The 27,859-nt window shown below is 35.3% G+C and overlaps 1 protein-coding gene across 2 annotated transcripts; it reads right to left on the bottom strand.

Annotated features, from left to right (window-relative positions):
- Positions 1-521: 521 nt before the first annotated feature.
- Positions 522-27,267, bottom strand: LOC136848919 (nose resistant to fluoxetine protein 6-like). 2 transcript variants are annotated; one of them, XM_067121739.1, is made up of 17 exons: positions 27,172-27,267; positions 24,662-24,811; positions 22,229-22,379; positions 19,815-20,001; positions 18,624-18,730; positions 16,707-16,798; positions 15,212-15,320; positions 14,974-15,058; positions 13,718-13,878; positions 11,627-11,798; positions 9,786-9,879; positions 8,245-8,344; positions 6,277-6,403; positions 4,257-4,452; positions 3,657-3,799; positions 3,016-3,127; positions 522-1,702 (listed from the first exon to the last, which is right to left on the bottom strand). In XM_067121739.1, the coding sequence occupies exons 2-17, from the start codon at positions 24,705-24,707 to the stop codon at positions 1,500-1,502; spliced, it is 2,085 nt and encodes a 694-aa protein (XP_066977840.1). In that variant the 5' UTR covers positions 24,708-24,811; positions 27,172-27,267; the 3' UTR covers positions 522-1,499. The 2 variants fall into 2 exon arrangements, with proteins under 2 accessions (XP_066977840.1, XP_066977839.1); XM_067121738.1 differs by having other exon boundaries at positions 523-1,705.
- Between the last annotated feature and the right edge of the window lie 592 nt (positions 27,268-27,859).

Below are 27,859 nucleotides of genomic sequence, written 5' to 3'. Positions count from 1 at the left end.
GTGAGAAGAGGGAATTGTTGTGGTCGGACAGAAGATAGAGATCCAGAGAATAAGAAGCTGATGCACAAGGGTTTAAGGTGGTACTGCGAGAAAAGCCCGCGGTTGCACTGTGGTGTATATAACAGTTACAGGTGCTGGACAGCAAGATCGAAGAAAGGAAGAGGGAATGGAGGTAAAGTAAAGGGCTAAAAGTGGGTGCAGCTAGTGGCCGAAGGGCTGCAAACACCGTTTAGTAATGCCTCCTTGTCCAGACTGATAGGTAATCATGATTGTAGTCCTTCTTATTCTAGCTGCTCTTTACTTTTACTGGGTGCTCTTGTCAGAACTGCCGTGCGTTCCAGATAGGTTCAAGGTACACAAACTATAGAATAATTCAGCTAGATAGCAGAGTCACTTTCCTGGACTCTGCTAAGGCTGGCCTGAAGGATTAATTGTTAATAGGAAAATGAAAACTGGAATTACGTAGGATTAAAGAAGTTGAAGAGCTGAATGGGAAGAGACGTAGGGATTTACAAAGAACATTCAATGGGGCATATTTATTCTGCAAAAATGTTAGACGCTTTCATTTCTGTCTATGGTTACTTTTCAGTATCAGAACAAATAAGGAAATAAATATTTCAATCCATGTTTGCACGGCTTAATGGTTATAAGTAGCTGCTTTCCTTACATTTATCGTCTAATTTTGTGGAAAAGTTTTATTTTTCGAAATTTCACTGTTAACAAAATTGGAAAAGTAGTTTGAATATATGCGCAGCAACTGTAAAGTCTTTCAGATAGTGGAAAATCATATTTGTTTTTTTATTTCAACAAATGAATAAAAAGTAATATTGCTATAGTACAGATTTAGGGAGGGCGCAATAAAAGTAAACACTTAAGGCAAAACATAAAAATTAAACTCAGTAGTCTATTCTTGGGCCTTCCGGTTCCGCGAATCAGTAAACTCACTTGGTTTTCACGTCAGAATTTATGACATCTGATCTGTTTGAGAGAGAGAGAGAGAGAGAGAGAGAGAGAGAGAGAGAGAGAGAGAAACTGAATTATACCAAGTGGAAAGTGAAATTTTAATATGATAGGGAACTAAATATAGCAAGGAATTGGGATTATATGGGATTAGTCCAGTAGGGATCTGCTGCCAGTGGACGTACATCAACATCGTTTCATCTTTTAAATATCTGGTATATCAAAAACTAAAAAATATGACATAAGCCTCTGACTGCTAATCTCTTACTCTACTGACTATAATTTCCTTTTTTTTATGAGCACGTGTGCGTTACAAGAAAAAATGATAAAAAAATGCGTAGATATAAATTACATACTCGGAAATCAAACAAAAATTTTCAGATTTTGTTTCCGGGTACTGTAGATCATATCGTAATATATATTTATCTATAATAATTATTCTTTATATAAATATTCTCAGTCTACTTTTACAACAACATTTCATAGCAACTATATAAGTAAGAAATATAAGTTTGATAAGAAAATGTTGCAAAGATAAACTATAATTTGGAGGATGCCTCAACCACCGCAACCTCGCAGTAAGGGGGAGGTGATCCCGGATTGCCATTTTGCGGATTTTCATTGACATCCTCAGCTTTTACTGCTTCCGCTTCCATTTCATTGAGTTCCGTTGCCTCCTCAAAAGCCTTGTTGTTAATACCCTCGAGATGACTCGACTCCTTTGGCTGTCTTTCCGCTCGACCTGCTTGAAATGTAAGAGTTGATCGTTAACTTGTATTTCTTAGGAATCTATCTCACTTTCTCAGTCAGAATCCCACTGTACATTCTTCTGAGTGTATTCAGCAATTCATGTCCCTATGGCTTTAACAATCTCCTCTTGCACTTTTATCCTTATAAAAAAAAAAAATTATTTCCCTCCCTTTCTGAACATTTTCCATTTTCCTTACCTATAGCCAAGCCAGCCCTTCACGCTATCGGCAATATAAAGCAGTATCTCACTTGGAACCTCATTAAATTATGGTGAATTTCCATCCTACAGTGCTTAACTTCTCTCCTTACGCCTTTTACAGTTAGCCCAATGAGCTTTCTCAAAGTTACACTCACCCCTTCCACTCTTGCATCATTCAACGCTGTCGCTCTTTTGTTTTCCACAGTCAGCAGACCAAAATAATACAACCACCCCAGACTGACATCTCTTCAGATAGCATCTTTCCATTCACGTGTTTTGTTCGGAGATCCATTTGCTCATTTAGATTTCGCTTTACATTCAGTTCCCTGTAGAACAACTTATTATCCCTAAAATTCTTGCTTACTCTCTGCATCTACTTTTTTTTTTCACGGGTTCAAAATTTTTTTTTCATATTCCTCTTGAACACACAATACAACCTCCAGTATTCCTGCTCAGCACCTGATTTTCCCCTTTTGTCTTGCAATTTCAAGGTTTAAAAGTTAAAAGGTCGCTGATGTGAAATAGAGGCGCGAGGGAGAACCAATTGAGCTTGTGCCCAAACAGTAATATTTGTTTTTCCTTCATAAAACTTCTCATTTTCTTATCTCACTACTCTGTTTATTTATTACCTTTCCAAAAAATCTTAGAACCACAAAAGCTCCCTGTTGACTCTGTGACCAAAGCCTGCATTTTCCTATTTTGCTTGAAGTGAGCATATGGTAAAGAGACTGCCTTGGTGTTATTGCCAGGTACATCAGAATCGCCTTTTCTGTCCCAGTTTTATTTACCCTGTAGCGGGTTAGTTCTTCCTTTTACTGTACCTCCGTTCATATTCTCTTTCTTCCATCCCACTTTCCTTCCTCTCCGAACAATTGATTCATAGTGCGACGGTGAGGTTTTCTCCCACTTGCACTTTTAAAATCTTTGTACTCTCAATTCCCTTTTCAGCACTAAATGACCTCATGGGCCCCAGAGCTTGGCCTTTGGCCTGAATTTCATATTCCATTTCCATTGTCAGTTTTATTGATATAAAATGTCTCACTTTAAGTTCATATAGTCTGAATGCAAATGTAAAACATACACTAAAAAAATAAAACTAAACTCACCAGGCCGGCTGAAGATGAGCTTTTCTATTCCGATGATAGGGGATTCGGCAATAATTGAGACGAGTATGGCTGGTATCACAGACATAACTATTGCCCCTACAGTCTCCAGTATCTGCAGGGAGAGAAAGTCAGTTGTTCACTTGAGGAAAATTTAGAATTCTCGAATTTACCTTCTAGCGTTGCTCGTCTTTCCAGTACATTATGAGCTTAAATAAATAATGCCTTTACGCCAAAGATCAGTTCCATCTTTTGTTAAGCAGTTGCAGTTATCCTATTATCTTGCAGTATTTTCTAGCTATGTTTCTTCGTTCTTTTATAGCAAAGGTTAAAAATTTGAATTACCAACTAAATAAGGTATTACTGATATCATTTTGGACTCAAATAATTACGCTTAGGTTGCTGAATGATTTTCAGTGCATTGTAACTGCTTTGCGTATGCATATATATATATATATATATATATATATATATATATATATATATATATATATATATATATATATATATATATATATATATATATATATATATATATATATATATATATATATATATATATATATTATATGTGTGTGTGTGTTATATTATATTATATATATATATAGTTTGTAAAAGAGAAAATAAACTTAATATCTAATTACTTTAGGGTAATGGTCGAAGTAAAATTCTACTCTGGCGTTGTAAGTAATGGCTGCTTGTAGAGACAATGCCACAAGGTAGATGGAATATGTAAGACGACTCATCGGTTGCCATACAGGGTGTGACAAAAAGTCATCGATGAAACCTGAAATAGGAATAGATGTTCCTATTTATATAAAATGCCAGGTGGGGAATTAGAAGTTTTCTCTGATCTATGTAATAATAATGTTTGGTAAAATTAATTACATATAGAACAAACATTTAATTTTGGACATGCGTGTCTGTTAATTCCATACACTCTAAATGAGTGTAGTACTTATGGTACCGGCTTATGCTTTTTAATTTAGCTAATTAGCATAACAAAATTTGACTGAAATTTTATATATTTAAAAAAATTATACGGCATTCAAAACAGAAGAGGTGCTGTATTTCCTAATAGTACTTTTCCAAGGGATAAAGATAGTTTCGTTGTCTGCCCAAAATACATAATAACATAAGTTAAAGGCATGTGTTTACTATTTTGATACGTTGTGTATGTGTGTGGGTGAGAGAGAGAGAGAGAGAGAGAGAGAGAGAGACTTAGTGATTATGTCAATACTTACCTCCGTAACCATTATAGCAAGCGAAGACCACCCACGCAAGCGCAGCGGCCCACGCCGGGCGATGTAGTCCACCATATATCCATTGAGTCATGACGTCATACGGTACTTTACGTGGGAAGACGTTGTATGACCAAACACCGAATACTACCATGAGACCTGTTAAAATTGCCACGGTCCATCCAGCTAGAACTTCCCACTGTTCAATAAAGCGAATATCAATGGATTGAGAGAATGTCATTAAATTTATGCTAGCAGAATATCTACAATAACTATATTGATGTTGGTTTTCCTATATAAGATAGCAAACTGAATGTTTCTTTGTAATTCAAGGTCATTCTAACAAAATAATACCCCCACTGAAAGAATGTCAAGGTAAAACATTAACCCCAAAAGAGAGAACCTACTGTGCATTTCAGGGCCGTGTCTAATAGATTTTTGTCGATAAAATCTTACCAAAGAATCGGAAATGGACCGTATTTTGGAAATAGCTATTTGAGGCCACAGCCTAATTGGCAAAAATATGCAGTGATGTCCAGTGTGGATAATTAAGGCACTCATCAGAGTAAATCAAAGAAATTTAAAGGGAAACTTAGCTAAATGTAGTAAGCACCCAGAGAGAGGCTAGTTGTGACGTAAACTATGACATCAGAAGTAATAGCAGGGTTCCCAGTAGTATGTTAATGATTGTAGAAACACAAATATTTGACCATCTTGTACAGTAAGTAATACCTTGAGTAGGATATGCGATAATTATCGAAATTCTTTTAAATCTATTTCCATCGAAACTTCTTCACTTATGGTCTGCTCAGAGCGCAAGGCCCTGATTCACACAAGGCTGGCTTAATCTTAAAGAAACAACAGCATATCCTTTTACATAATTTTATTTTACAATAATTGTTTTTTTTATTTCATATTTCCTTCAATTTCAATAAAGTTCAGTATAATCAATGGATTACTGGATTATAAAATTTAGGGAATAGCCCAAGCATTTGGACTATGAGTTAAGAATTTCATTCAGCAATACAATGTAGTTATGATTAAATGAAATATATAATAAAAATAACTGAAAATTGAAAGAATCAGTAACTTAAAAAACCGGGAATATAGAGACTCACTGATAACCACTCAACAACCCTGCATCAAACATTAGTGTCAGTTCCAAGTAAATGAATCAAGCGCATAGAAACAACAAAACTGACACTGAGGCCACACAAATAAAATCATGAAGAGCGGGTAGCGTGCTATACCAATCACTGTGGATTTATTAAGGAAGTTAAGGTTAGAACACTTGCGATGTGTTACGTACATTTAGCAGGACTAAGCAGGTACACGTGAACCGGAATTTTTGAGGAGACGATATGAAGCAACAGAAACTTCAGGGTAACGATGGTTGTTTTTACAGAGTGTTGCTGTAAGACTTGGTGCATATTTCAAGTTAAAGGAAAGGTGAATTGCGCCATGGAACTGTATTATACAATTAATATTCTCATTTGATGCACATTCCCTTATTGTACTCTACTTAGAGACATGACTCATCAAAAGAGAGAGAGAGAGAGAGAGAGAGAGAGAGAGTATGCAGGGTAGGTGTTTGAGTGTGTGAAACAATGCAAGAATTCCATATACTATACTATTACCACTACTACCAACGTGAGTCGTCATTCATAAAGTATACGGGCGAGGTGTCTAGTAAAGTACGTCATACTACAGTATCAGTGAGTGGGAGGGCCTTCAGTAATGACGTTTAACTAGCCTCTATCTACGAGCCTGCTAGATTTAGCTAAGTTTCCCTTTAAATTTCTTTGATTTACTGTGATAAGTGCCTTAATTATCAACATTAGACATCTCTGCACATTTTTGCCAATTAGGCTGTGGCTTCAAATAGCTATTTCCAAAATACGATCCATATCCGATGCTTTGGTAAGATTTTATCGACGAAAATCAATTAGACACGGCTCTGAAATGCACAATAGGTCATAGTCATTAGGTTTAAATAAAAAGCTTTCCTTCATAAGTATCTCACCGGCTTTAGCTTTATCTTCTGCGTTTTCTGTTTTGCCATGAAGATGCCAAGCCAGATGCCGATGTAAACAGGACCCGCGCGACACCACGGCATGCAGTAATTTATGGTGAAAAAGGTTCCACCTTTCCTGCGAGAGTATAGGAACCGGAAAATGTAATGCCACTGTTCCATATTTTTTATATGAAAAATTTCACGCATGTTCAAGTAGTAAACTCACGTGTGTATATATATATATATATATATATATATATATATATATATATATATATATATATATATATATATATATATATATATTATTATATATATATTTATATATATATTATATCTATTTATCTATCTATCTATCTATCTATCTATCTATCTATCTATCTATCTATCTATCTATCTATCTATCTATCTATCTATATATATATATATATATATATATATATATATATATATATATATATATATATATATATATATATATATATATATATATATATATATATATATACTGTACATGCACACGTAAAAGAAAAAACTGAGACCGAAATGAAATACATTTGCTGTCCCCTCCATCCAGTAATGGAGTTCCTCTTTATATGACGAAAAGGCTGTTTCCGTCGCAAAATCTCATTTTCAAGAACATTAGAAATTTTGACTGGGAAAGTTAAGTTCTGAGGGTATATATTGTTTTAAGGAAGCAAGTGAACTCGGAGCTCACGATGTCCTCTGGGATGTACAGTGACTCCAGGTTAGTTCCCAAACAATATTTAGGTTCAAAATTCCCTACCACACGAGCAGTTGGGCTTATCCAAGTTCCTGGGCATCATTTGGAGCACCAACAGTCTTGTTAATTTTCATTTTATTGTGTGGAGATTTTTACGTTACCAAGCATGCGATGTTTATTCTCTTCATGCTCTTAATGGGACATGACTAGAAATATGGTCCCCTGACTGGCATTTCAGCTGGTTATGTAAGGGTGGATTTTGAGTTGTCTCGCTGTGTTATAAATGTCCTTGGTGATAAGGCCCTCCTAAAATTCTCCAACTTCTTCACATCTCTCCCATCAGTTCCTATTTTCAAATTGGAGGGAAATTGGACTTACTCTCCATCTTAGAAACAAGACAGATGGTCACTAAAGCCCTTAATCTCCATTCTCGTAGATTCTGGGTGTGATTTTTTTTTGGGGGGAAGGAGACAGTTTCAACCCAGGTTGAGGAAATCTCGCTGCCCTTTAAGCTGATACATCATATGTAATTGTTCAGTTCTGACAGGCTACATTGTTGTCTCTTTAAGGTAAAGTCAAAAGAATTTGTAACTTTTTTTTGTTGGTACTGATATTTTGTCTAATGTTCTTGTGTATAAGGCTTTGATATATGAGTGAAATTAGTATCACTGACCATATGGTGCCAAAACGTCAAAAATCGCACATTGCACCCCTTTCATTTTGAACCATATGTTATTAGTCTTGCAACCAAGAAGTGGCTTTGTGTCTTAGAGTGCAAGTTTTCGTGATTCTGAGGAACTGATTACCCCTCATGGCAATTCTCATTCAGAACAACTTGTAAGCCGCTATCTTCTATTAATTGTATTGTAGATCATAGAAAAAATGAGACTGTATTTATGAAATGAATCATGGTTAAATGAAGATTTTTGCGTAAAGTATAAAGTTTATAGTAACCATACACATATTTCATCTGTTGCTGCTATTTTTGTGACAAGCCATTTTTCAGAAGAATGTTTTTCATTAACATACTCTCAATAGTGACTGGAAAGAAATATTTATATGTTGTATCAGCCGAGGAAAAACACTAGTAACTAAACATGAAATCAGTTCGGAAAAAGTAGAGGGACAAGAGCAAAAAGAGCGACTGATGGATCGAAGTTGAGAAATAAAAGGGAAATTATTATTAAAAACCTTTGAGCGCCTATGAAGAGGAAAAATAAAAAGGACGGTTGTGAATTTAAAGTAATACTTACGGATCAAGTAACAAGCTTGTAGGTGGCAGATCATTGGCATAGTTCACAGCGCCAGGTATGATGAAAGAAGCCATTGTCACAACATAAAGCCAAACCAACCCTGAAAAGTAGATGACGAATAAAATGCAAGAAGTTGATTTTAAACTTAATTTCAAAGCGTTTGGAAGTATACTTCAGTAATAAAATGACATTAACTTTGATGTTTTCAACTCTTAGATTGTCCGTAAGGCTTTACAAAGCTTGTAATAAAATGTACCAGAAAACAGCTTGAAATATCTGGATATCTATATTGAGAGATTTTCCCATTAGATCCACTTGATTTATTGTAATGTAATGTGTTATATCATCGTAAAATTAACTCTCGCTCTTCTTTTGCAGTTAATTATTCAAAGTTTTCGAATATCTGTTGTCTTTTCATCATAATGCGTTGATTTACTCTACAAACTTGTGCACCGTTAAAATACGCATCCATTTCATTTGAAATTTCCTCTAAGCTTTCGATCAACTTCTTACCATAGTTTACGGATCTGAGCTCAAGCTTTGGGGAAGCGTTCATCCTGGTTCCTGTATTAAGCTGGAAGTCTATGAGTATAAGGATCAGGTAGAATTACTGTCTTTGCAATGTTCAAAGGGTTAATAAAACTTTCTTTTACTTACCATGAAACATTGTAACATTACGTCTGGATGACTTGTGTACTTATGCACAAAAACCTTGTTTTGCAGGGATTGAGAAAATAACCTTAAATTAAACGGATTGTAATAAGCCCCTAAGAACATTTTAGAATTAGAAACAATGGTGATAAAGCGATCTTACGGATATTAAGGCTTTGGAAAAACCCAGCAAAGGGTTTCGGCATTACTTCATGTTCTTGGTAAATTAAATCAGAGGATTTACCTGGACTGAAATGTACTGTGTCCATTTTTGCTACGTGGCGGAGAGACTACAGTGATTATGGCTCTGTTGAGCTGTTACTTTAGAAGCTGCTCTGTCTTCGTTGTCAGAGCCCATAGATGCATAAGAATAACTACGCTAAGTGTGGAGTTATGAAACCAAAAATGCAATTGCACATAGAAGGTGTGCTTATCAAAATAACAAGTGTCAGTAGTGCTCTATCCCTTTTGATTTCAAAACCATCAGTTTATTAGTTTTCATCTGATCATGTATTCGTGTCAGTGAATCTCGTTTAGGTCAATTAAGGGCGAGGAGCTAAATCTTCTAACCACGGCTATAACAGTTATTTATAAACATCTCGTAATCACACAAGTCCATGAAATGGTGAAACAATCCACACTGATGTAACTGCGAATGTATTTTTTTTAAATATATACATTTATGGTTACATCCGTGTGGGTTTTTTTTTCACCAAAACGGTTATTCTGAAAAGTTTCAAATAAATTCGGCACAGGCTTTCAAATCAGCAAAGTTGGAATTTAAAAATGATTTTGAATGAATTGAGTGCGCAGATGGGATCTTTTGAAATGCTTTACATCAGCGCCGAGTACATTATTAAACTAAACTGTAAGCCTTATATGATATTTACCAAGATTCTCATTGTACAAGATTGGCAGTAGTATTAGTGGAGCCACGAGATACAGCTGGGAGTCAACTGCTAGATACCAACATTGACCAAGACACTGTAAAAAAAAAAGAGAAAAATGTTACAGGATTTTAGGAATTAAGTACGTATATATATATATATATATATATATATATATATATATATATATATATATATTATATATATATACATATAGATTTATATATAACTTATATATATATATATATATATATATATATATATATATATATATATATTTATATATGTACACTTGGCAAGAAAAGTGAAGATACAGTTTTTTTTAAATCCTCGGACATATATTGCTCAATAATGCGACATCTGGCAACTTTAGAAAGGAGGAGTTTCAGTCTTAATGTGTTTGTTTTTGCTTGACCACCTCCTATAACTTTCAATCATATTCTACGATTCTGACATCATTGATACTTAAATGCAGTAGTAATCTTTACAGTATTCGTTCAAGTTGTAATTTGCAGCGACAGTTCTGAGCAAAATAAACATTTTCGACATAACCTCAAGTAACCTTACACAAATGAATTTATGACACCACAATGAACAGAATGCTCTGCATAATCGGAAACGCGATCTTCCATAGTGAAATCAGAGTTAAATATGAGCAATGTCAGGAAAAACGTGGGGAACAATAAAGGAACGAATGCAGTGTTACAATGAGAGAGAGAGAGAGAGAGAGAGAGAGAGAGAGAGAGAGAGAGAGAGATTGCTGTCGTTAAGCCTAGGCCTATATGTAGAGCTACTCATTTCATTTTTTCCTTTTAAAGATTGAGCGATACTATATTTGTATAGTATGTTTTAGCAATGGAGAGAGAGAGAAACTATGGCAACGTCAAGAAACATCCAGTTACTTGTGTTTTCCCTCCGAAGTGCTCCATACATCATAGAGAACGCCCTTGCGGATTTAAATAGATTTGGTCAAGTTACCGTAGCTGTCACAACATTTACTGACATTAATTCCAGTTGACTTTTAACACCGTGAAATACAAAGATGAATGTGTAAAAATTAAAAGAAATTATCATTACCTCGTATGATGATGCAATAATAAGCCTGTCCATAACGGAAAACGAGTAAATATTGCCGTTCTGATAAACAGTACTACACCGAGATATCCACACACTATCTTTTAGATCTCTATGAACGAAGTCATCTGAGAAATTCTGATTACTTCGGACATGCATCGTGTTTTTAAGTATCTAAACGTTTTTGTTTTGCAGATTTAACATATATGATATAATTTGCATTGTATTTTCATATTCTAGAGTAAATTTACCGAGATTATGTGTTTTCTGTAAGAAAAAAAATTAAAATTCGATGATGAAATCTAATGAAAACTGTATCTTCACTTTTGAAGTGTACATATATATATGTATATATATATATAGCCTATATATATAAAGCCACAAATATGATGAGGTTCGAATCCTGAAGGACCATAACAGATTCAGTAATCAGTTATGATTCCCCTGAGTTGCAAACTATTCCCAGGGTATAGTGAATTCGCTATTGGATTATTTGTATATATACTTATATATATACACTATATGTATGTATATACAGTATACTGTATATATACACACGTATGTATATATATACATTCACACACAATGTATATACACACACACACACACACACACAATATATATATATATATATATATATATATATCTATATATCTGTACACATATTTTCCATACAGTGCAGTGTAATAAATTTGTAGTGCATGTATAAATGACAAACAAAAAAATTTTCAAATGAATTAAAATTTTTATAATTTTATGAAATAACTTACTGAGTATTCTTCCATCTTGGGAGCGAAGTTATCAATGAAAGCGACATCCATCCACCAGTTTTTCTGGCATGTGTCTCTGACGTAATGCCACATCGGTGCCAAGGGGCCATCTAAGAAATACTTGGCAACGGTGGCATACAGTCCGGCAACGAGCAGGATTGGTGGCACTAACCTGGTCGAAAAGGCGGAAGGAAAATGCGGTCAAACAATTCACATCTTGAATAGGATCCTTTTCTGTATATATGGTATATATACACATACATATCTATATACTATAAATATATACATGTATGTATATATATATATATATATATATATATATATATATATATATATATATATATATATATATATATATATATATATATATATATATATATGTGTATATGTGTGTGTGTGTGTGTGCGCACGCGCGTGTGTGTGTGATATTTAGAATTACTAATTACTTTTTAACAGCTACGTATGTAATTTTAATAAGTAATGCTCTCTTAACTTCTCGATTTGTTCACACTTTGAGCTCTTCGTTGGACGAGTCGGTAGAGCTGTGGACTAGCACTCGCTAGGCCCGAGTTCGAGTCTCCGGCCGATTGATGAAGAGTTAGAGGAATTTATTTCTGGTGATAGAAATTCATTTCTCGCTATAATGTGGTTCGGATTCCACAATAAGCTGTAGACCCCGTTGCTAAGTAACCAATTGGTTCCTAGCCACGTAAAATAAGTCTAATCCTTCGGGCCAGCCCTAGGAGAGCTGTTAATCAGCTCAGTGGTCTGGTAAAACTAAGGTATACTTAACTTATTTGTTCACACTTTGGAAACGCTTGTCACTACTAAGCCTGGATCCAAATGAAGATATTCGGATGCCCGGTCGGGAATCGAACTCGCGTCCAAGGTATCAGAACTAGGTAGCAGTAATTACCTGGTCAAGAAGAAAATTATGTCTGTTCCTGCTCATGCGCACTTACATCTGTTGAATATAGGTACTGTACCAGTCCTGGAATAGGCCCACCTTCACCATCATAGCCAAAGATTTAATATACATATGTATGATTATTATATATATATATATATATATATATATATATATATATATATATATATATATATATATATATATATATATATATATATATATATATATATATATATATATATATATATATAGTAGTTGTCTCCATAAAAATTCTCAGTGGGTAAATGTGATGCTGATTTGTATCTTTTGCTTATTTTCTATTTAGACGTTTCTCCTAATGTTTTTGTTTTCTCTTTATTTTTCCTAATTTTTTCCTAATTCCTTAGTTATTTCTTTTTGTATTTCACTCAGAGAGTGGCAAGAGAGTAGTCAGTCTGGTAGCCACGTAAAAAAAATGACCAAGAACAATACAGCCCTGGCGAGGATGTAGAAAGAAAGGCTGATGAACAAAGCAGTATAATGATTCTTTAGACAATAAAAAAAATATATGAGAAATACCAAGTGTTCCAAAGAGAAATTGAGATGGAAATTCGATACAAAAAGAAAAATCAAGTAAAGATTACGTTCTTCGTATCACTGAATCCCGTAGGGGTGTTAGTGGCGTCGGTGCACCTCATGCAGTGTACTGTAGGCATTACTTGAGGTTCTTTGCAGCGTGCCTTCGGCCCCTAGCTGCAACCCCTTTCGTTCCTCTTACTGTACCTTCTTTCATATTCTCTTTCTTCGATCTTACACTCCACCCTCTCTTAATAGTTGATTCATTGTGCAACAGCGAGATTTTCCTCCTGTTACACTTTTCAAACCTTTTACAGTCAATATCCGTTTCAGCACTGAATGACCTCGCAGGTCCCAGTGCTTGGCCCTTGGCATAAATTCTATATTCAATTCAGTTCGTGTCACTGAAGTACTTGATTAATAAGAAAATAATAATTCGATGTAAGCACCAATAGATAATGGTGCCAGCAACATAACCATCGTCATAAATTATCCGATTTTCAGCTCATAATTGCGCAAGAAAGCAATCCCTCGGTGAAAAACATCTTCAGTACTGAAAATGTTAAAAAAACATGATACTGATGATGATTCTGTTTTATCATGTTAGTATAAAATCAGTTTTGTACCTGAGAACTCTATGGAAGTAGAAGAGGACGATGTTGAATCTTTTGCTCCTCATGTATTCTCTCATTACACTGTAAGCCATAAGGAAGCCGCTCATAAAGAAGAATGTGTCGACACTGGGAAAGCCATTGAGCGCCGTCTGATAGAGAAGGCCTCTCATTTTCTGAAAGAAAATCGGTTAATGATTATGTGTGGTACGAAAAAGGCAGCAGCACGAGGTGCATGAATACTTACATATACATTGCAGGAAGTTTTAAAGACGAGAAAATATTAGTTTACATGTAAAGGTGGTACCCTTATTCCAGAAGGCATTATCTCAGTATTTTACTGTCCTTGCACGTTAGGAAAATTCTAGATTGATAAAGAATAATGTATAAAACAGATTAGTTGACAAATCTGATGCTAAATAACCCATAATGTTAGCTGTAATTCATAAAGTTCCTTATCAGACACTATTTGTGACAACACAAGTAGGAAAATGTAAAACGCTGGCATAATGTCAAGCCAGTTTTATGGCTTTTATGAACAAAAGCTTCAGAGAATATTCCTTTCCATCCCACTAACATCAAATCCTACAAAATAGGATACAGAAAATTTTGTGCAGATTTTATGCTATAACTTCATACCTCGAAAGCTGTGCACAGCCTTTGGTGATTGAGTTCAAATAAATTATATAGTGGTGACAAAACAGTCATGATAAGACTATATTAGAGAGTAGAAAAAAACTTAGCAACAGTACTGTATCAAAAGAATGATAGTTTTAACTTCCTGAACTTGAGTTAAACCGTATGTGAAGTTTATGCAAGGTTAATGGGACACCCCTCCGCTTAAGTATGTTGCACCCTAGGAGAAGTTAGGTTAGGTTAAGGTAAGGTTAAGGGGAAGGTTGGTGTCCAAAAAGATGAAGCGCCAACGTCACCCATAGGTTAGATTAGGTCAGTGTTGGTTAGGTAAAGGTATTTCAGTATATACCCCAGGTCAGGTAGGACTCTGTACCGTACTCGGATTAGGTTAGGATAGGTTAGATTTGGTACTGTTGTCAAAATTATTAGGTAAGGTATTAGGTAAAGTTATGGGGAGAATCTGAGGGAGTGACTTTACCTTTTCCCTCTTCAATGAGGTATGATGCAGTACTTCAGATTGCTTAAGGTTAGGGTAGATTACGTTAGGTTTTAGTGACTCTCTTTCAGAGGTTGAATTCCTGAACTTTCTTTTCAGTGATGAATTACTCATCATTTCTAATATCTGTGCTACTTACATCGAACATAGTATAGAAGTTGGATGTGTAAATAAATGTTCCTGTTTGCTGATGAGCCCATACAACCCAAGTCATAGACAAAACCCTGTAAAATAGAAATGAATGAAAACCTTGTTATTACCCAATAATATGACAATCTTCTAAACATATTCAGAATATTATTTGTGTTATCTGGTTGCTTAACACATCTAAGGAAAATGTATTCAGGAAAATATTACGCGTACTTCTTGTGATTTACCTTATCCCATGAAGACAGGTAATGGTTTCGGGAGAGTTTTCGGTATTTAAGTGGAACAACTTTTGGATGTTTGTGTACGCAGAGAATGGCAGAAGAAAACGAAGACTCCCTGTAAAGAAAAGCTCAATTTCAGGCTAAGATTTTGAGTTATTATTGAATAATTTTATATCTTTACATTCTCTCTCTTGAAAGCCCACACCATAGATAACCTTGGTTACTTAAAAACCAGGGACCGAGTGAATGAATGCATGAAATTTGGCTCGCCCTTGAACTGGAGAAACAGTGTTTCTCTATTAGCTAAGTGTGGGCGTGGTAGTTCAATGCCCGTCACTTATTGCCCAATTTCTAGAACTCCCTTATTACCAACTGCTTTTGCATGTCGGATGGCCAACCTTCTAAAAATGCATGCTGAAAGTTATAATTCATTCCATATTATGCAATTTTGACTTTTCAAGGGCTTCAGTCCTTGTGGTAAAATTCTTTCCATTCCCAGTGTTGTACAGATATCCTTAGATTCTAGTCTTTTTAGTCCAGATGAGTAGTCTGACTTGAGTGCTGCTCTTGGCTCTGTTAATCATGAGGCCCTTTTTTCCAAACTAAGATTACTGGGAAATAGGTAAGCATATCTTACTAAAGTCATTGAATTTTTAACTACCTGTTAAAAAGGGTAATTGTTTAAGGATACCATAGTGGCTACGGGGATGTAACCTCCGAGGTTCGCCAGGGTAATGGTCTTGACCCACCAATATTTTTATCATATTTATGGATGATATAAAGCTTGACCAAGAAAACAATCTTGTTAATGTCACTTTATTTGCATCAATCCAACCCGCTGATTATACTACTGAGGTTGCGGAGTTTCTTAAAAGAAAAATTTTGCTAGAATTAGTGCAGTCATTTCATCAAAGACTATAATTATAATCCATTGCTTAATACTAGATATGCTGTTGATTCTTATAGTCTTACCTTTTCATTTGTGAATTTGAAAAAATATAGATGAGGAAACAGAATCCAGGACACAAACAGTGATCTGAATAGATATTTTACTTCAGCTAGAACTATAAAAGACAAAAAAAGGGGGTGGGGGTGTCTAACCGCGTCGTCGGCTGAAAGTTTTTCTTATGACATGGCTAGGAATTGGTGATGTCACTTTGTGGTGATGAAGGCAGGCAAAGCATGAAAACTCTACTGGGTTTTGGAATCAACTGCTTAATTCCAACGTTGGAGTTCATTTGGCGTCAGATAAATAGCTCTTTGAGGTACACCTACCACATGGTGCTACCCATACACCAACTCCTTATGTTGAGACCCATGTAGAACATAATAGTCCTCAAGGCAGCTGGTTAACTTCCCAGCCTGGGCTTCAGTCTAAGGGTAAAAAAAAAAAAAAAAAGAAAATTCTGCAGGGATGAATGACAAATGAGTGGCTTGATGCAAGCACTAATGCAGTAAAGAAGCGGCCGGAAAGTCTGTAATGCATTGTTTCAAGTCTTACCTTTGGACAAATGCTTGCTGTTTGTTTTCTGGATATAGATATCCACAATGGAAGCTGCAGCAATGACGCAGGCAATCACGCTAAGCACGACACTGTTCGGATGAAAAGAAATCTAATTACTGGAGATTCAAAGTACATCTGGCGAGTGGTGGTTTTAAACCGCCAGATTAACTCCATCTCATACATCTGTTTTTCTCCTAATTGATTAGAAATAATGAGCTGAAGCATTTAATTAATCTCACTGGGAGGATTAGTATCGTCGTGTTTTAAATATGTTATTAATTTCAAAATATTTATGAAACGTTGTACAACAAGAAAAATAATAATACGGAAGTCCATCGAAAATTCGGAGAGCAGTGAAGCCTTTCCTGTGTAGTTTTTTTTAGTATATCTGCAGAGATATGCAATAATAATAATAATAATAATAATAATAATAATAATAATAATAATAATAATAATTTGAAAACAATTTTTATTCATGCTATTAAATGTGCTTAGATAACGAATAGTTCACAGATTATAAGTCGTTTTGTTAAACGTAGGGTAAAACCATTTGTATGTATGTATATACATATATTATATAATTGTAACTAGACAGTGTGTTGAAAATGTTTACCACAATAGTGGTTGTGCCATCTTTCAATATGCTGTTATATAACCTCGACTGTGGCTAGCTATACTGATAAGTGGTGTAAGTACAATCGCTGTTATATAAAAGATAATGCTTGGCGTACTTCGCTGGAGATAGAGAGAAAGAGAGAGGGTTTGAAATAAAGGTAGAGAGAGAAAGAGACAGAGAGAGTTGAATGCTACATGAAATTGATTATATACTAGAATGAATGATATATTTACACACTCAACTTCACTAATAGGTTATCGAAATTCTCGTACGAGAGAGAGAGAGAGAGAGAGAGAGAGAGAGAGAGAGAGAGAGAGAGAGAGAGAGAGAATCTGTGTTAATCTGTTATGCAAGAGCTAGAAGAGCAAATGGCCTAAGCTAGTAAAATTTATCATTAAATAACTGAAAATCCAACTTGAGAGAAAGAGAGAGAGAGAGAGAGAGAGAGAGAGAAGAATAAATTAATTTTCCTCCAGTCATTAATATATTTTGTTCTGTATCTGATCCTCTTCAGAGGTCATTATTATATGTAAATGGAAACAATTTACCAGTCTTAATCAGTAGAAAAGTAAGGGCTGCAACGGTTGTGTCAGTACTATACGCGTACACATTTTTCTGTTTTCCATTAGGCATAACAGAGCAACCGTGTAACAGCAATTATATTCTCTTAGTATTCACAGTGTTTTAACCATTGAAGCATAAATAATTTAGATATGATTTATGGTACGTACTGTGTACTTGAGTATGTGTGTAGGTTACTTATATAAACGTTATAATACAGAGCACTGCACCATCTTATATAAGGAATTTGAACCTGCATGATTTTTGACTTAGGCAGAAAATACTAAAATGAATCATCCTAACGTACGTGGAAGTATCTATGTTATCCTACTTATAAATGCATGTAGCATTATTTTTAGGGTTTTGTAAGGCATGAAACACACGTAATGGCAAGATATTTATTGTAGAATTAGTTTATGTGCCCATCAAACCAACTGTACCATAAATTTCTTATATCATTGTGACGACTACTACCACTTGTAATATTAAGTTACTGTTGAAAGTAACCTACCTGTAATATTAAGTTATTTGTTTGATATTCGAAAGTAGCCCATCCTTGCAAGCTTCACCTTTTCTAAATGTTACAGGTAGGAAATTGCATTGTTTGCGAATATGGTTAGGTCAAGTTAATTTAGAAAAAAGAAAGAACCCCCTTTTTTTTGTTGCCCTTGACGGTACAATACACCCTAATAAATGCGAATATTGCTAGTAATATCAGTGACAACGAAAAGACTTACATGAACACAATATCTTCGGCTGAGAAGGGATCAGAAGTGAGATCCATGTGGCAGTTGATGGAATTAACGATGAAGTCAGTGTCCTGAACGACGTCCTCCAGCGATACCTGTAAATATTGATTGGTTTGTGAGATTTAGGATGTCCAGACAAGCACTCGGCACTTTCGACCATTCAGCACTCAAGACAGTGAAAAGAAGGTGATGGAGTGGCTGGATAGCAAGATACAGGGATCCGAAAATTAAGGAGTTAAAGTAGAAGAACTTAGAGGGAGAACACATCACAGCTGAACTAAGAAGTAATAGAGAAGTTGAACTGCAAGATTGAAGAAAGGAAGCGGGAGTGGAGGTTAAGTGAGAGGCTAAAAAGTGGATGTAGGTAGGAGCCGAAAGGGACGCTGCAAATACCCTTGACTAATGCCTACAGTGCACCACTTGAGATGCACTGATGGCACTTCGGGGACCTGAAAAAGGGGAGATCATAATCTGCCCGATGGGGAATGAGAAGCTCCTTGTATTGGTTTTCGAGCTTTTTATGGCTCATTCCTGCTTGCATCAGACTGCCAAGGCGTATTGCAAGTTATAGTAATGATTTGCTTTAATTTTACAATCAGTTAACCACATGCTCAGCTACCTTCTTATGGGCTGCGGATCAGCATGGGAGGACCGATCTTCATAACAGAGACAGTCAATTATGTTTTCTACTGTTGGATCCACAGCAAAATTTCAGTGATTTTCAACGTTTTGTACTGGATCTCTTACCAGTTCAGGGCAAGAGACCCCCCTGCAATGTCTCTCATAAAGAAACAACTCCAGATAAAAGAAACTTAATCATATTCTTAGGAGTTATGAGAATGAAGATTTTGACTATTTCATACTAACAGCTATTACGCTTGACTCAGTCTACAACTCAAGTAGGAAAGTTTCGTGAGGTTAAAGTAAGAAAGACTTAACACTTAATGAGGCTACAAAATGAATTTAAACTTATTTGAATAAATAATCATCATTTATACTGAGGGAACATGCAAAGCTCAAGAACCTATAAAGAAATGCAGACATGCTAATTTTTTTCAAGTGAAATTCACGAATAAAAAATATTCCTCAGGAAACAGACGAATCTATGAGCAAATTATCAGTTCAGAAATACGAGGGAATCCCTCGAAATTATTCCATAATCTTGAATTCAGGACTCACCTGAAGATCTTCTCCAGTACAAACGTCTGGTAAACAAGTGGAGTAACCGATTACAGTTCCATTTATGACATCGTCATTAAGTAACACATCAATTACGGTTGCTTTTATCTGTTGGTTCATCCAGGGTAAGAAAAATGCGGGAGTTTCCTCACTTCTCTCGTATGTCGAGGATTTCCTCTTAAATTTTCTGAAAAAAAGTTAAGCACTTGTACTCTATTCTTCTTATGAAATGATTTTCTTAGATGTACGTATGCCTAGGGATTCTAGGTATAGACGATACCGAACTTCACTCGATTATTATACTTTTTTTGACACTAGTAGCATTCAGTTCCCTTTAAATCCAGGAGACCACAGGAACCAGGAAGTCCTTTTTCTTTTGCAGGGCGAGTTCGTTTTTACTAGGGGAGAAGTTCTTAGGTACAGTACTGATACCATTTTCATAATTCATGATTGTCGTTTGTTAAATACTTTCCTATGTGTCAGAGAGCAATTATAAGTATGTACTGCATTTAAAATGTTTACTTTTGCTTCATCAAGATGAATTTCCAATTTTCCGGGAATACACCTCGCAACTTCCTCAAGATGAATAAACTGCCTCAACTTATATATCCAAATTTTACTGTGGATAAAACTTATTATAGTATGAAAATACACCCCCCCCCGCGTTTTCTCGGTAAGAATACCTTGCAAAAGCATGGACCACATATCATTATCTTCCTTCCAGCTTATTTTCTAACGCATTCGAAAGCACCTAAAATCTCTTCTTCTTGAAATTTGGTTACCAACCAAAAACGACTGGTCAAACCAGAACGTACGTTCACACTAGTCGTATATTGAATTTACAGATTCCTTCAGCTGAAGCTTACGAGCTTTCTGAACAGTAGAACTAGAGAGAGAAATACCATATGATTACTTATGTAAGCTTACCAGGCAAGTTATACTCAAATGAACCAAAAAAATGTTTTCATACAAAATTTACCGATGTGCACTGTATTATTAGTGACAGTCTGTTAAGGAAAATTATAATTATTAAATCTTACCGAACAATAGTGACAGGTAGAGAGGCACTCAGTGCTATTCCCTATGACCCGTAAAGTAAAGCACGTAGTGAGGATGCTTTAAATTTTGTAATAAAGTTGTGTCAGACAGACAGACAGACAGATTGATTTTACGATTGCTTCTGCAAACTTCACTGGACATCAACTGGACGGCTAAATTTGCAGACATTGTCGCGTATATTAACTGATTCATACTACATAGTAATGGTAGTTTGTTAAGGGACATTACCTTTATTAAAATGAACCATAAAAAGTTTTGCTGATCAGCATAAGGACTACTGAGTTCGCTCGCCTGGGTAAGCAAAAGTTATTGGAAAAGTAGCCCCATCCCATTTCTCCTCCTCTCTCTCTCTCTCTCTCTCTCTCTCTCTCTCTCTCTCTCTCTCATGTTTTTACATTCATTACAACTAAAACTCATGCCGTTGAGACACATAAGCTTGAGACATACGGAAGTAAACACTGTTAGCAATGCAGCCTGTCTTCTTTGATGTGGGTGGTGTTAAATAACCATATTTAGCTCTTTGAGGACTGCATGTTGAAGGTCACATAATGAGTGCGAATGTTTGCGAGGTGAGAAGATAACGGGGAATTACTGTATTTTACCGGAGGTGCACTCTTTTTCAGGTTTCCTCTCATGTGACATTATAAGCACAGATAATGCTAGTGTTCAGTAATATGTTCTTCCGTTCTTGCTCCCCTTCTGTAGTGTGATAGATCACTTTCATTATCATTACTGTCCCCAACGTGGTGCGAGGCAGTGCGTCAGTGTCTCCTTTGCAGATACTATTTTAGCTTTTGCTCGGTTAAGCCTTTATAATTGGTCGGGTCGGTGATTGCTTTTCCGCTCGAACATCTCTCTTTACTTTTGCAAATCATCAGTAATGGAACTTGTTCCTCTAAAAGAGTTTTCGATCGATTTCATTGAGTTTTGATCCGTTTTCTTCATCAGTAATCCTTTGCCTGTTTTTGTTTATGGCTTTAAACATAAGCCATTTATATTCAGACCTACTTCATAAAATAAGAGTAACAATAATGATAAGGAAGAGTAACATTTTGTTTCGTTCTATCATAAAAATTCTCGGTCTTTTAATAACTTCATCATCGTGGGTATATTTTAGCCACAACGAAGTTTCTTAAGAAAATGATCAGACCAATTTTCTTTCTTGGGTTTCATATTTTAATGTCATGGAAATATATCAAAATTATTTGAACGAAAAATGAAACTATTTTTGAATAACCTTACAGAGGCATTATTTACCAATTACCCAAATGAAATCACAAAGAAATACGCCATAGTCATTCACTCAGAGAGAAATTTTGGAGAGGTGAAAAGAACATCAAATCTTCAATACTCACTTAAGATGTATCTTACAGTATCTTCCTTTATATGAGCCTTCTTCTGTTGCGTTGGGAGACGAGACAAAGTTTTTGCACTCATCGTAAACGCCGTTGAAATACTGAAATCCAGACAAGTATCCTGTGAACGTTTTCCCCCAGGAGTCAACCACTGTAAAATATGGGTACTTAATTATTTGAGAAGACAGCCCACAGAAATTATGGACTGATGAAATATCGCTTTTGCAGAATAGCTGTTAATCACCAACAATTTCTGACGAAGTTCCCTGATTTCATTTATAAAGTAAATTAAACTGGAAGGAACAAAAGACAGTAGATATTAAGGAAAGCAAACTTGATTTTAAAATCACTTGCAGGTGTTTTGAAAGGTATTTTATCATCTTCTGCAAGTGATTCAATGAATGGCGTCTTCGTCAGCGGCTTTAAGGAACAGCATCCAGAATATACACCCAACAGCCTTATGGCTCAGCCGAAAACAAGGAAAGCTGCCGACCCTTCGTTACGTAGGGACCTGTATTAGCATAGGAAAACAAACATTACCATAGCGCCAGTACAAGGCCTTGCTTAGGTTTAGCTTTGTATTTTCACGGTAAGCGCTGGTTAGCTTTTGAAGACTGATATTCAGTATATTATGCTTCGTCATTATACGGGTGATATTTCATTTCTAGAAGGAGAAGAACGTTTACAACATTTATGAAAGTTTATGAACACCGAATATCAAGACCGCAGTTAACTGAGAAACTATTGAATAACACTTCCATTTTAACTTCTTATTTTTTACAAGAAGAAAACCTTTAGTCTTAGTCCGCTGAAATCTAACGAGATTAGGTTTAGCTTCATCTGACATCATGATACTGTAGAATCAGGAATGAGATAAAGGAGTTAAATACTTTATTCTCATCTTATACATATGTTAGGAAAATACGAAAACAAATATTTCTCAGTGAATTCAATTCCTGACTCTTACTTCATAACAAGCTCACGAAGTATTCAAGCTACAACCAAACTTGCTAAATTAAGGAAAGCTGATTGGTGTACGTCAAGTTCTTCTTGGTAGGGGGCTTCAGTTTTACATCTTCGTTAAATGCATTTACTTTTTAAAATTTGTTTTTCTTGAAGAAGCTTTCACGCTAACATTTTTACATACTATTTCCATACATATTTGTTTATAAACTAGAAAAACGGAAATCCTTTTATCGGGGAGATATAGTCAAAGTTCATTTATTATATACTTCAGATGATATCATACTTTCAGGGTGTCTGAAGGGAATTTCAAACAGAGAACTTTTCGACAAAAGATGAACAAAAGAAATATAGCTTTTTTGTCAGAAAATTACCTGGGGTAAGAAGACCAGTTTTGTTTACCAGTATTTGAGTGTCCTGTGGTTGTCTTCAAATTGGGTTCAGTGTTCGCGAAGCATCTAGTAAATGAACCTTCTAAGATTCTTTCATTCAGATATTTTGTTACCTATGGAATTTTTTCAGGAAATTTTATCTAGGAACTCATGCAACTATTGATTTTGTAGAGAATTATAAGACACCTAATGTCTTTGCATAAACTGAAACAAAGCCCCTTCACGCGAAATACTCTGAGATTACCTTTTAAGGAAGTCGAATTATAGGACCTAGAATGTTGGTAACGACGATGCGTGTTTTTACTTGTTAAAATCCCCATCAAGAGAAGAAAACACATTGTCAGCATATGAAGTTATTCTAATACGCAACAACCCGGTTGTTTGAAACATTTATGTTATTTACTGTTATTTTCATGTTATGCCTTCCTCAGTTGAAAAAACATACCAAACCATAAATATTTTTTTTTATCATTTTACTCTTAATCTTTTGCCGCTGTTGTCATCCTTCTGCTCCTGCTCAAAATCAGTATTATTGTAGTCGTGATTATTACTATAAACTGTAATTTCCCTATGTTCTACTTTACTGTGATCGCTTGCTTCGTGGTTTGGAACTTCATAAAGACGTCTGATTAAATGCATGCTAAATTTTTCTGTTTGCTCATAGATATAGTTTGTACTCTTTCTCATAGTGCTATGAAGAGTATGTATGATTTTGCTCATAGATATAGTTTGTACTCTTTCTCATAGTGCTATGAAGAGTATGTATGATTTGACTAAGTGAATTGCTTAGCTGTAAGTGTTGTCCTGTATTCATATAATTTCACATTAATGTAAAGTAGATTTACTCTTTTAGAGTCTCTCTTTTTCCCAATACAAATGAGGAAACGTCCCTCGAAAAATTTTTCAAAAGAAAAATGAAGGATATACATTATATATATTCGATTTCTGTCCAGTTTTCAAAATCCACTGAACATATGAAATATAATATGCTTTTATATGCAAGCACACGCGCATAAAAGATAACCATTAAAAGATTAAGTTGCCCTGCTGAAAATGCACTTCCAAACCTGACACTTACACTTATGGGATGGGGTTATTTCGAAATCACTCAATTCTGTCATCATCCCTTCCAAGGCACTGCGACACAACGAGTTGTTTTTAACCTCCGTTGGTAGATAAAGAGACCATACTTTGTCCTTTGGGAAACTGTCTCTCAGTGGTGTTGGAACTGAAAGAAAAAAAATTTATTTGGAGAGTAATCAGTTTTTTTGTAAAAATATGAGGGATTAAAAAAATTGATACAAAACTGTACCTCTCACCCACCCTTTCGGAACATATTTTACAACCCTGGCCAGTCAAACAGGTTATCACCACTGTAACTCAGTATCTCTATTTGGGAAAATGATAAAATTCTCTAGTTGCCGTTGTTTTTATAAAATTTTCTTCGAATTCAGTTATATAAAAAAATTGCCATTTACTAGCATATTGGTGTTCAAAACAGATTAATGGATATATGTTAGAGTTCGTCACATTATAAAATATTCTACTTTTGATTGTACGAATCAAGGATGCATACTCATGAGCAACTATGGTTTTCGCTCATATGACTATTGCAGGCTCGCTTACTGATGGAACAGGTAAAATTAAATCATAATTTTTCTTGCACGAAATGGAAGGTTTTCAGATCAGGGAGGGTTTCCTTGAATAAAAATAATATATATACTGCATAAATTAGTTTCGACAATTCTTATTTGTAATAATTTTTGCCGGTTTTAAATGCTTAAGTAATCGATTACATAATTATTTTGTAGATAGGATTGTCAGTCAGTCTATATTCCCACTTGATCTCTTTTACACTGCTTTTCAACCCGTCACTATTCTTTTGAACGTCATGCATGATAGGTCTATAGGCTACTAAAATCAGAATCAACAGCAATTTTTTGCTGCTAGGATCTCAATAAAGCATCGAGATAACGTTCAGTTCGTAATGTTACAAAGCAATGTATTGTTAACTAAATGAATTCACACTTATATCAGTGTGAATTATACCGGACTCATACAGTTCTAATGTTGTCTTCTATATAGCTAGTTGCGTACAAGAGAGCGCCACAAGTTTTGAAGAAGTCTTAAAAGCGTACAAGCCATGAGGATGCAGGTTATTTCGACCATTGCTTAAATTTCAACATTTCAGGTGCATAGGAACAGGATCAATATTATAACATTTATGACCGCTGGGCACGACAGGAGAAACCCATCGTGAACTTTGCGTTCAATATCTAGTTTGTTTAGATAAAGTTTAGTGTGCTTGAAACAAAAGGCTTGCTTGTTGAGATGTGGTTTCAACTAGTATTTGATGGGGACAAGACCTTGAACAAAAGACTGTTTAGCCTTAAAGTTCTACGATGCAGCTCTGGTTTGTCTTAAGGCTTTTTAACTGAAACCCATCAATGACTAATAAGGAAGGGGTAGTAGGAATTTTAGCTCTAAAGGCGCGTATGATTTCAACCTTGCCAAGAAAAGACGAGACGGAAGTAATCATTGTAATTTTTTTATATTTTACTGCAGTTCCACACGCCTGGTTTGCAAACTACATTAATTAGGTTAAGGATTGATTGACTAATTAATTTTATAACCTGACTTCAACACAATGCACAATCTGGTCTGGAAGACAAAACAGTGTTCATAGGAAATTTTCGTGAAATATGTACTCGATCGTGTATGCTTTATAAATACTTTCGTAACTAACATTTGAACATGACATGAAAACGCTAATTAAATTGGTTGTTCAAAAGGTGATAATCTGCATAGTGTTCATTATGGGAATTCTCTGGTACATCAGTAATGTTGTTGGTTAAAGTATCAGTCAGTATCTATAACAGTAACGTTTTTGCCATGTCTTTGGTGCCAGTGATTTACTAAGAACAAATTAATCTACTATTTTTGACATTTACTGATAAGTAAGGGGGGTTTTTGCATTTATAGACAACAGGGGTACAGAGAAACATCGTTAACACAAGTTACTGATTTTCAGCATGAACCGTCACTTAGCCTTGTAGTATTTCGCCCAGTAAATAATGACACTTGTGCTTCTCGTAGCACATCATAATGGCCTCTCATTGTTCTTTGAGTCATACGATATTTACATACCTCTCTTTTAGTGGCCGGTGAAATACCACTCAATTCTGAAGTCCATTAACCCTCCCTTTATTTTCATACGTTGCGGAAACGTGAATGCTTTCAGATTACGTCTCGCATTTAAAAGTATAGCTAACAGGAAAAACCCCTTATTTCAGATGGCATGTTTCAATTTCCGATCTGATTTTGATTCCCCGCTCAGTTTTCCGGATATTTTACTGTTATTTGCAACACTATTCTCTTGTATTCCACAAAATTTTTCCACACCATATATAAAGCCTTTCTCCATCTGTAATTTTGTTATTTTGTCACAACAAAAGTTAAAGAAGCGCTGTTGTGCCAGTATTTTTTAATTAGCAGAGTCTCATACGTCTCGCCTGTTATGTCGCTATTTATGTTATTTCCTCTAGTAGGTGGACAGGACGATAGACAAACAGCCAGACGTGTTTCTACCTGCGAGTTCAAAATCCTCAAAAGATCTCCTTCGGGCTGCTGAGCCATAATTTCCTAAGAGGAGGAAGAGCGTCACTATGCAAACAGTTCCTTCCATTTTCTTAACCAAACTGAATCGGTCTGTCACCTAGGAACTATTTAAGCTTCCTGTCTTACAGCTTATCGTCCTTATTGATTGGGAGATGATAAGGTATTACGCAATTACCACGTCATTTAAAGGTCAACTGCTAGCAGTGAGATCCAGCATATGTTTGCAACGATTGCAAACGGATGTTGTTTGAAGGTGCAAGAGAATCTGTTGAATTCTCGTTCTACAAATATTTCCGAGAAATTGTAAAGACGATGCTGTCTTCTTTACATTAAAATATGCCCTCGCAAACGTACGAGAATATATCTGTGCATGTTAGTAAACTTTAAACAAGTATAACGAATCTAAAACAATATAAATGGTATAATAAAGTAAGGGATATTATTGGCGCGATCTACGTGACCACTGAAGAACATAAATAACAGCGCATACTATGTATTATTAGCTTGATTCTTAATTCTAGAAAGGAAACTGATAATTAAAACGTCCCTTGTTTAATAAGGTTTTAAGTAACTGGTTCAAATTCTAGCAAAAAAATATTGGCACTCCTAGAACCAAATTTGATCAAGTTACCGATCATCAAGAAGACACTGTTGCCTT

Source organism: Macrobrachium rosenbergii, chromosome 20 (assembly GCF_040412425.1).
Source record: "Macrobrachium rosenbergii isolate ZJJX-2024 chromosome 20, ASM4041242v1, whole genome shotgun sequence".
NCBI lineage: Eukaryota > Metazoa > Arthropoda > Malacostraca > Decapoda > Palaemonidae > Macrobrachium > Macrobrachium rosenbergii.
This window is presented reverse-complemented; position numbering and strand designations above follow the sequence as displayed.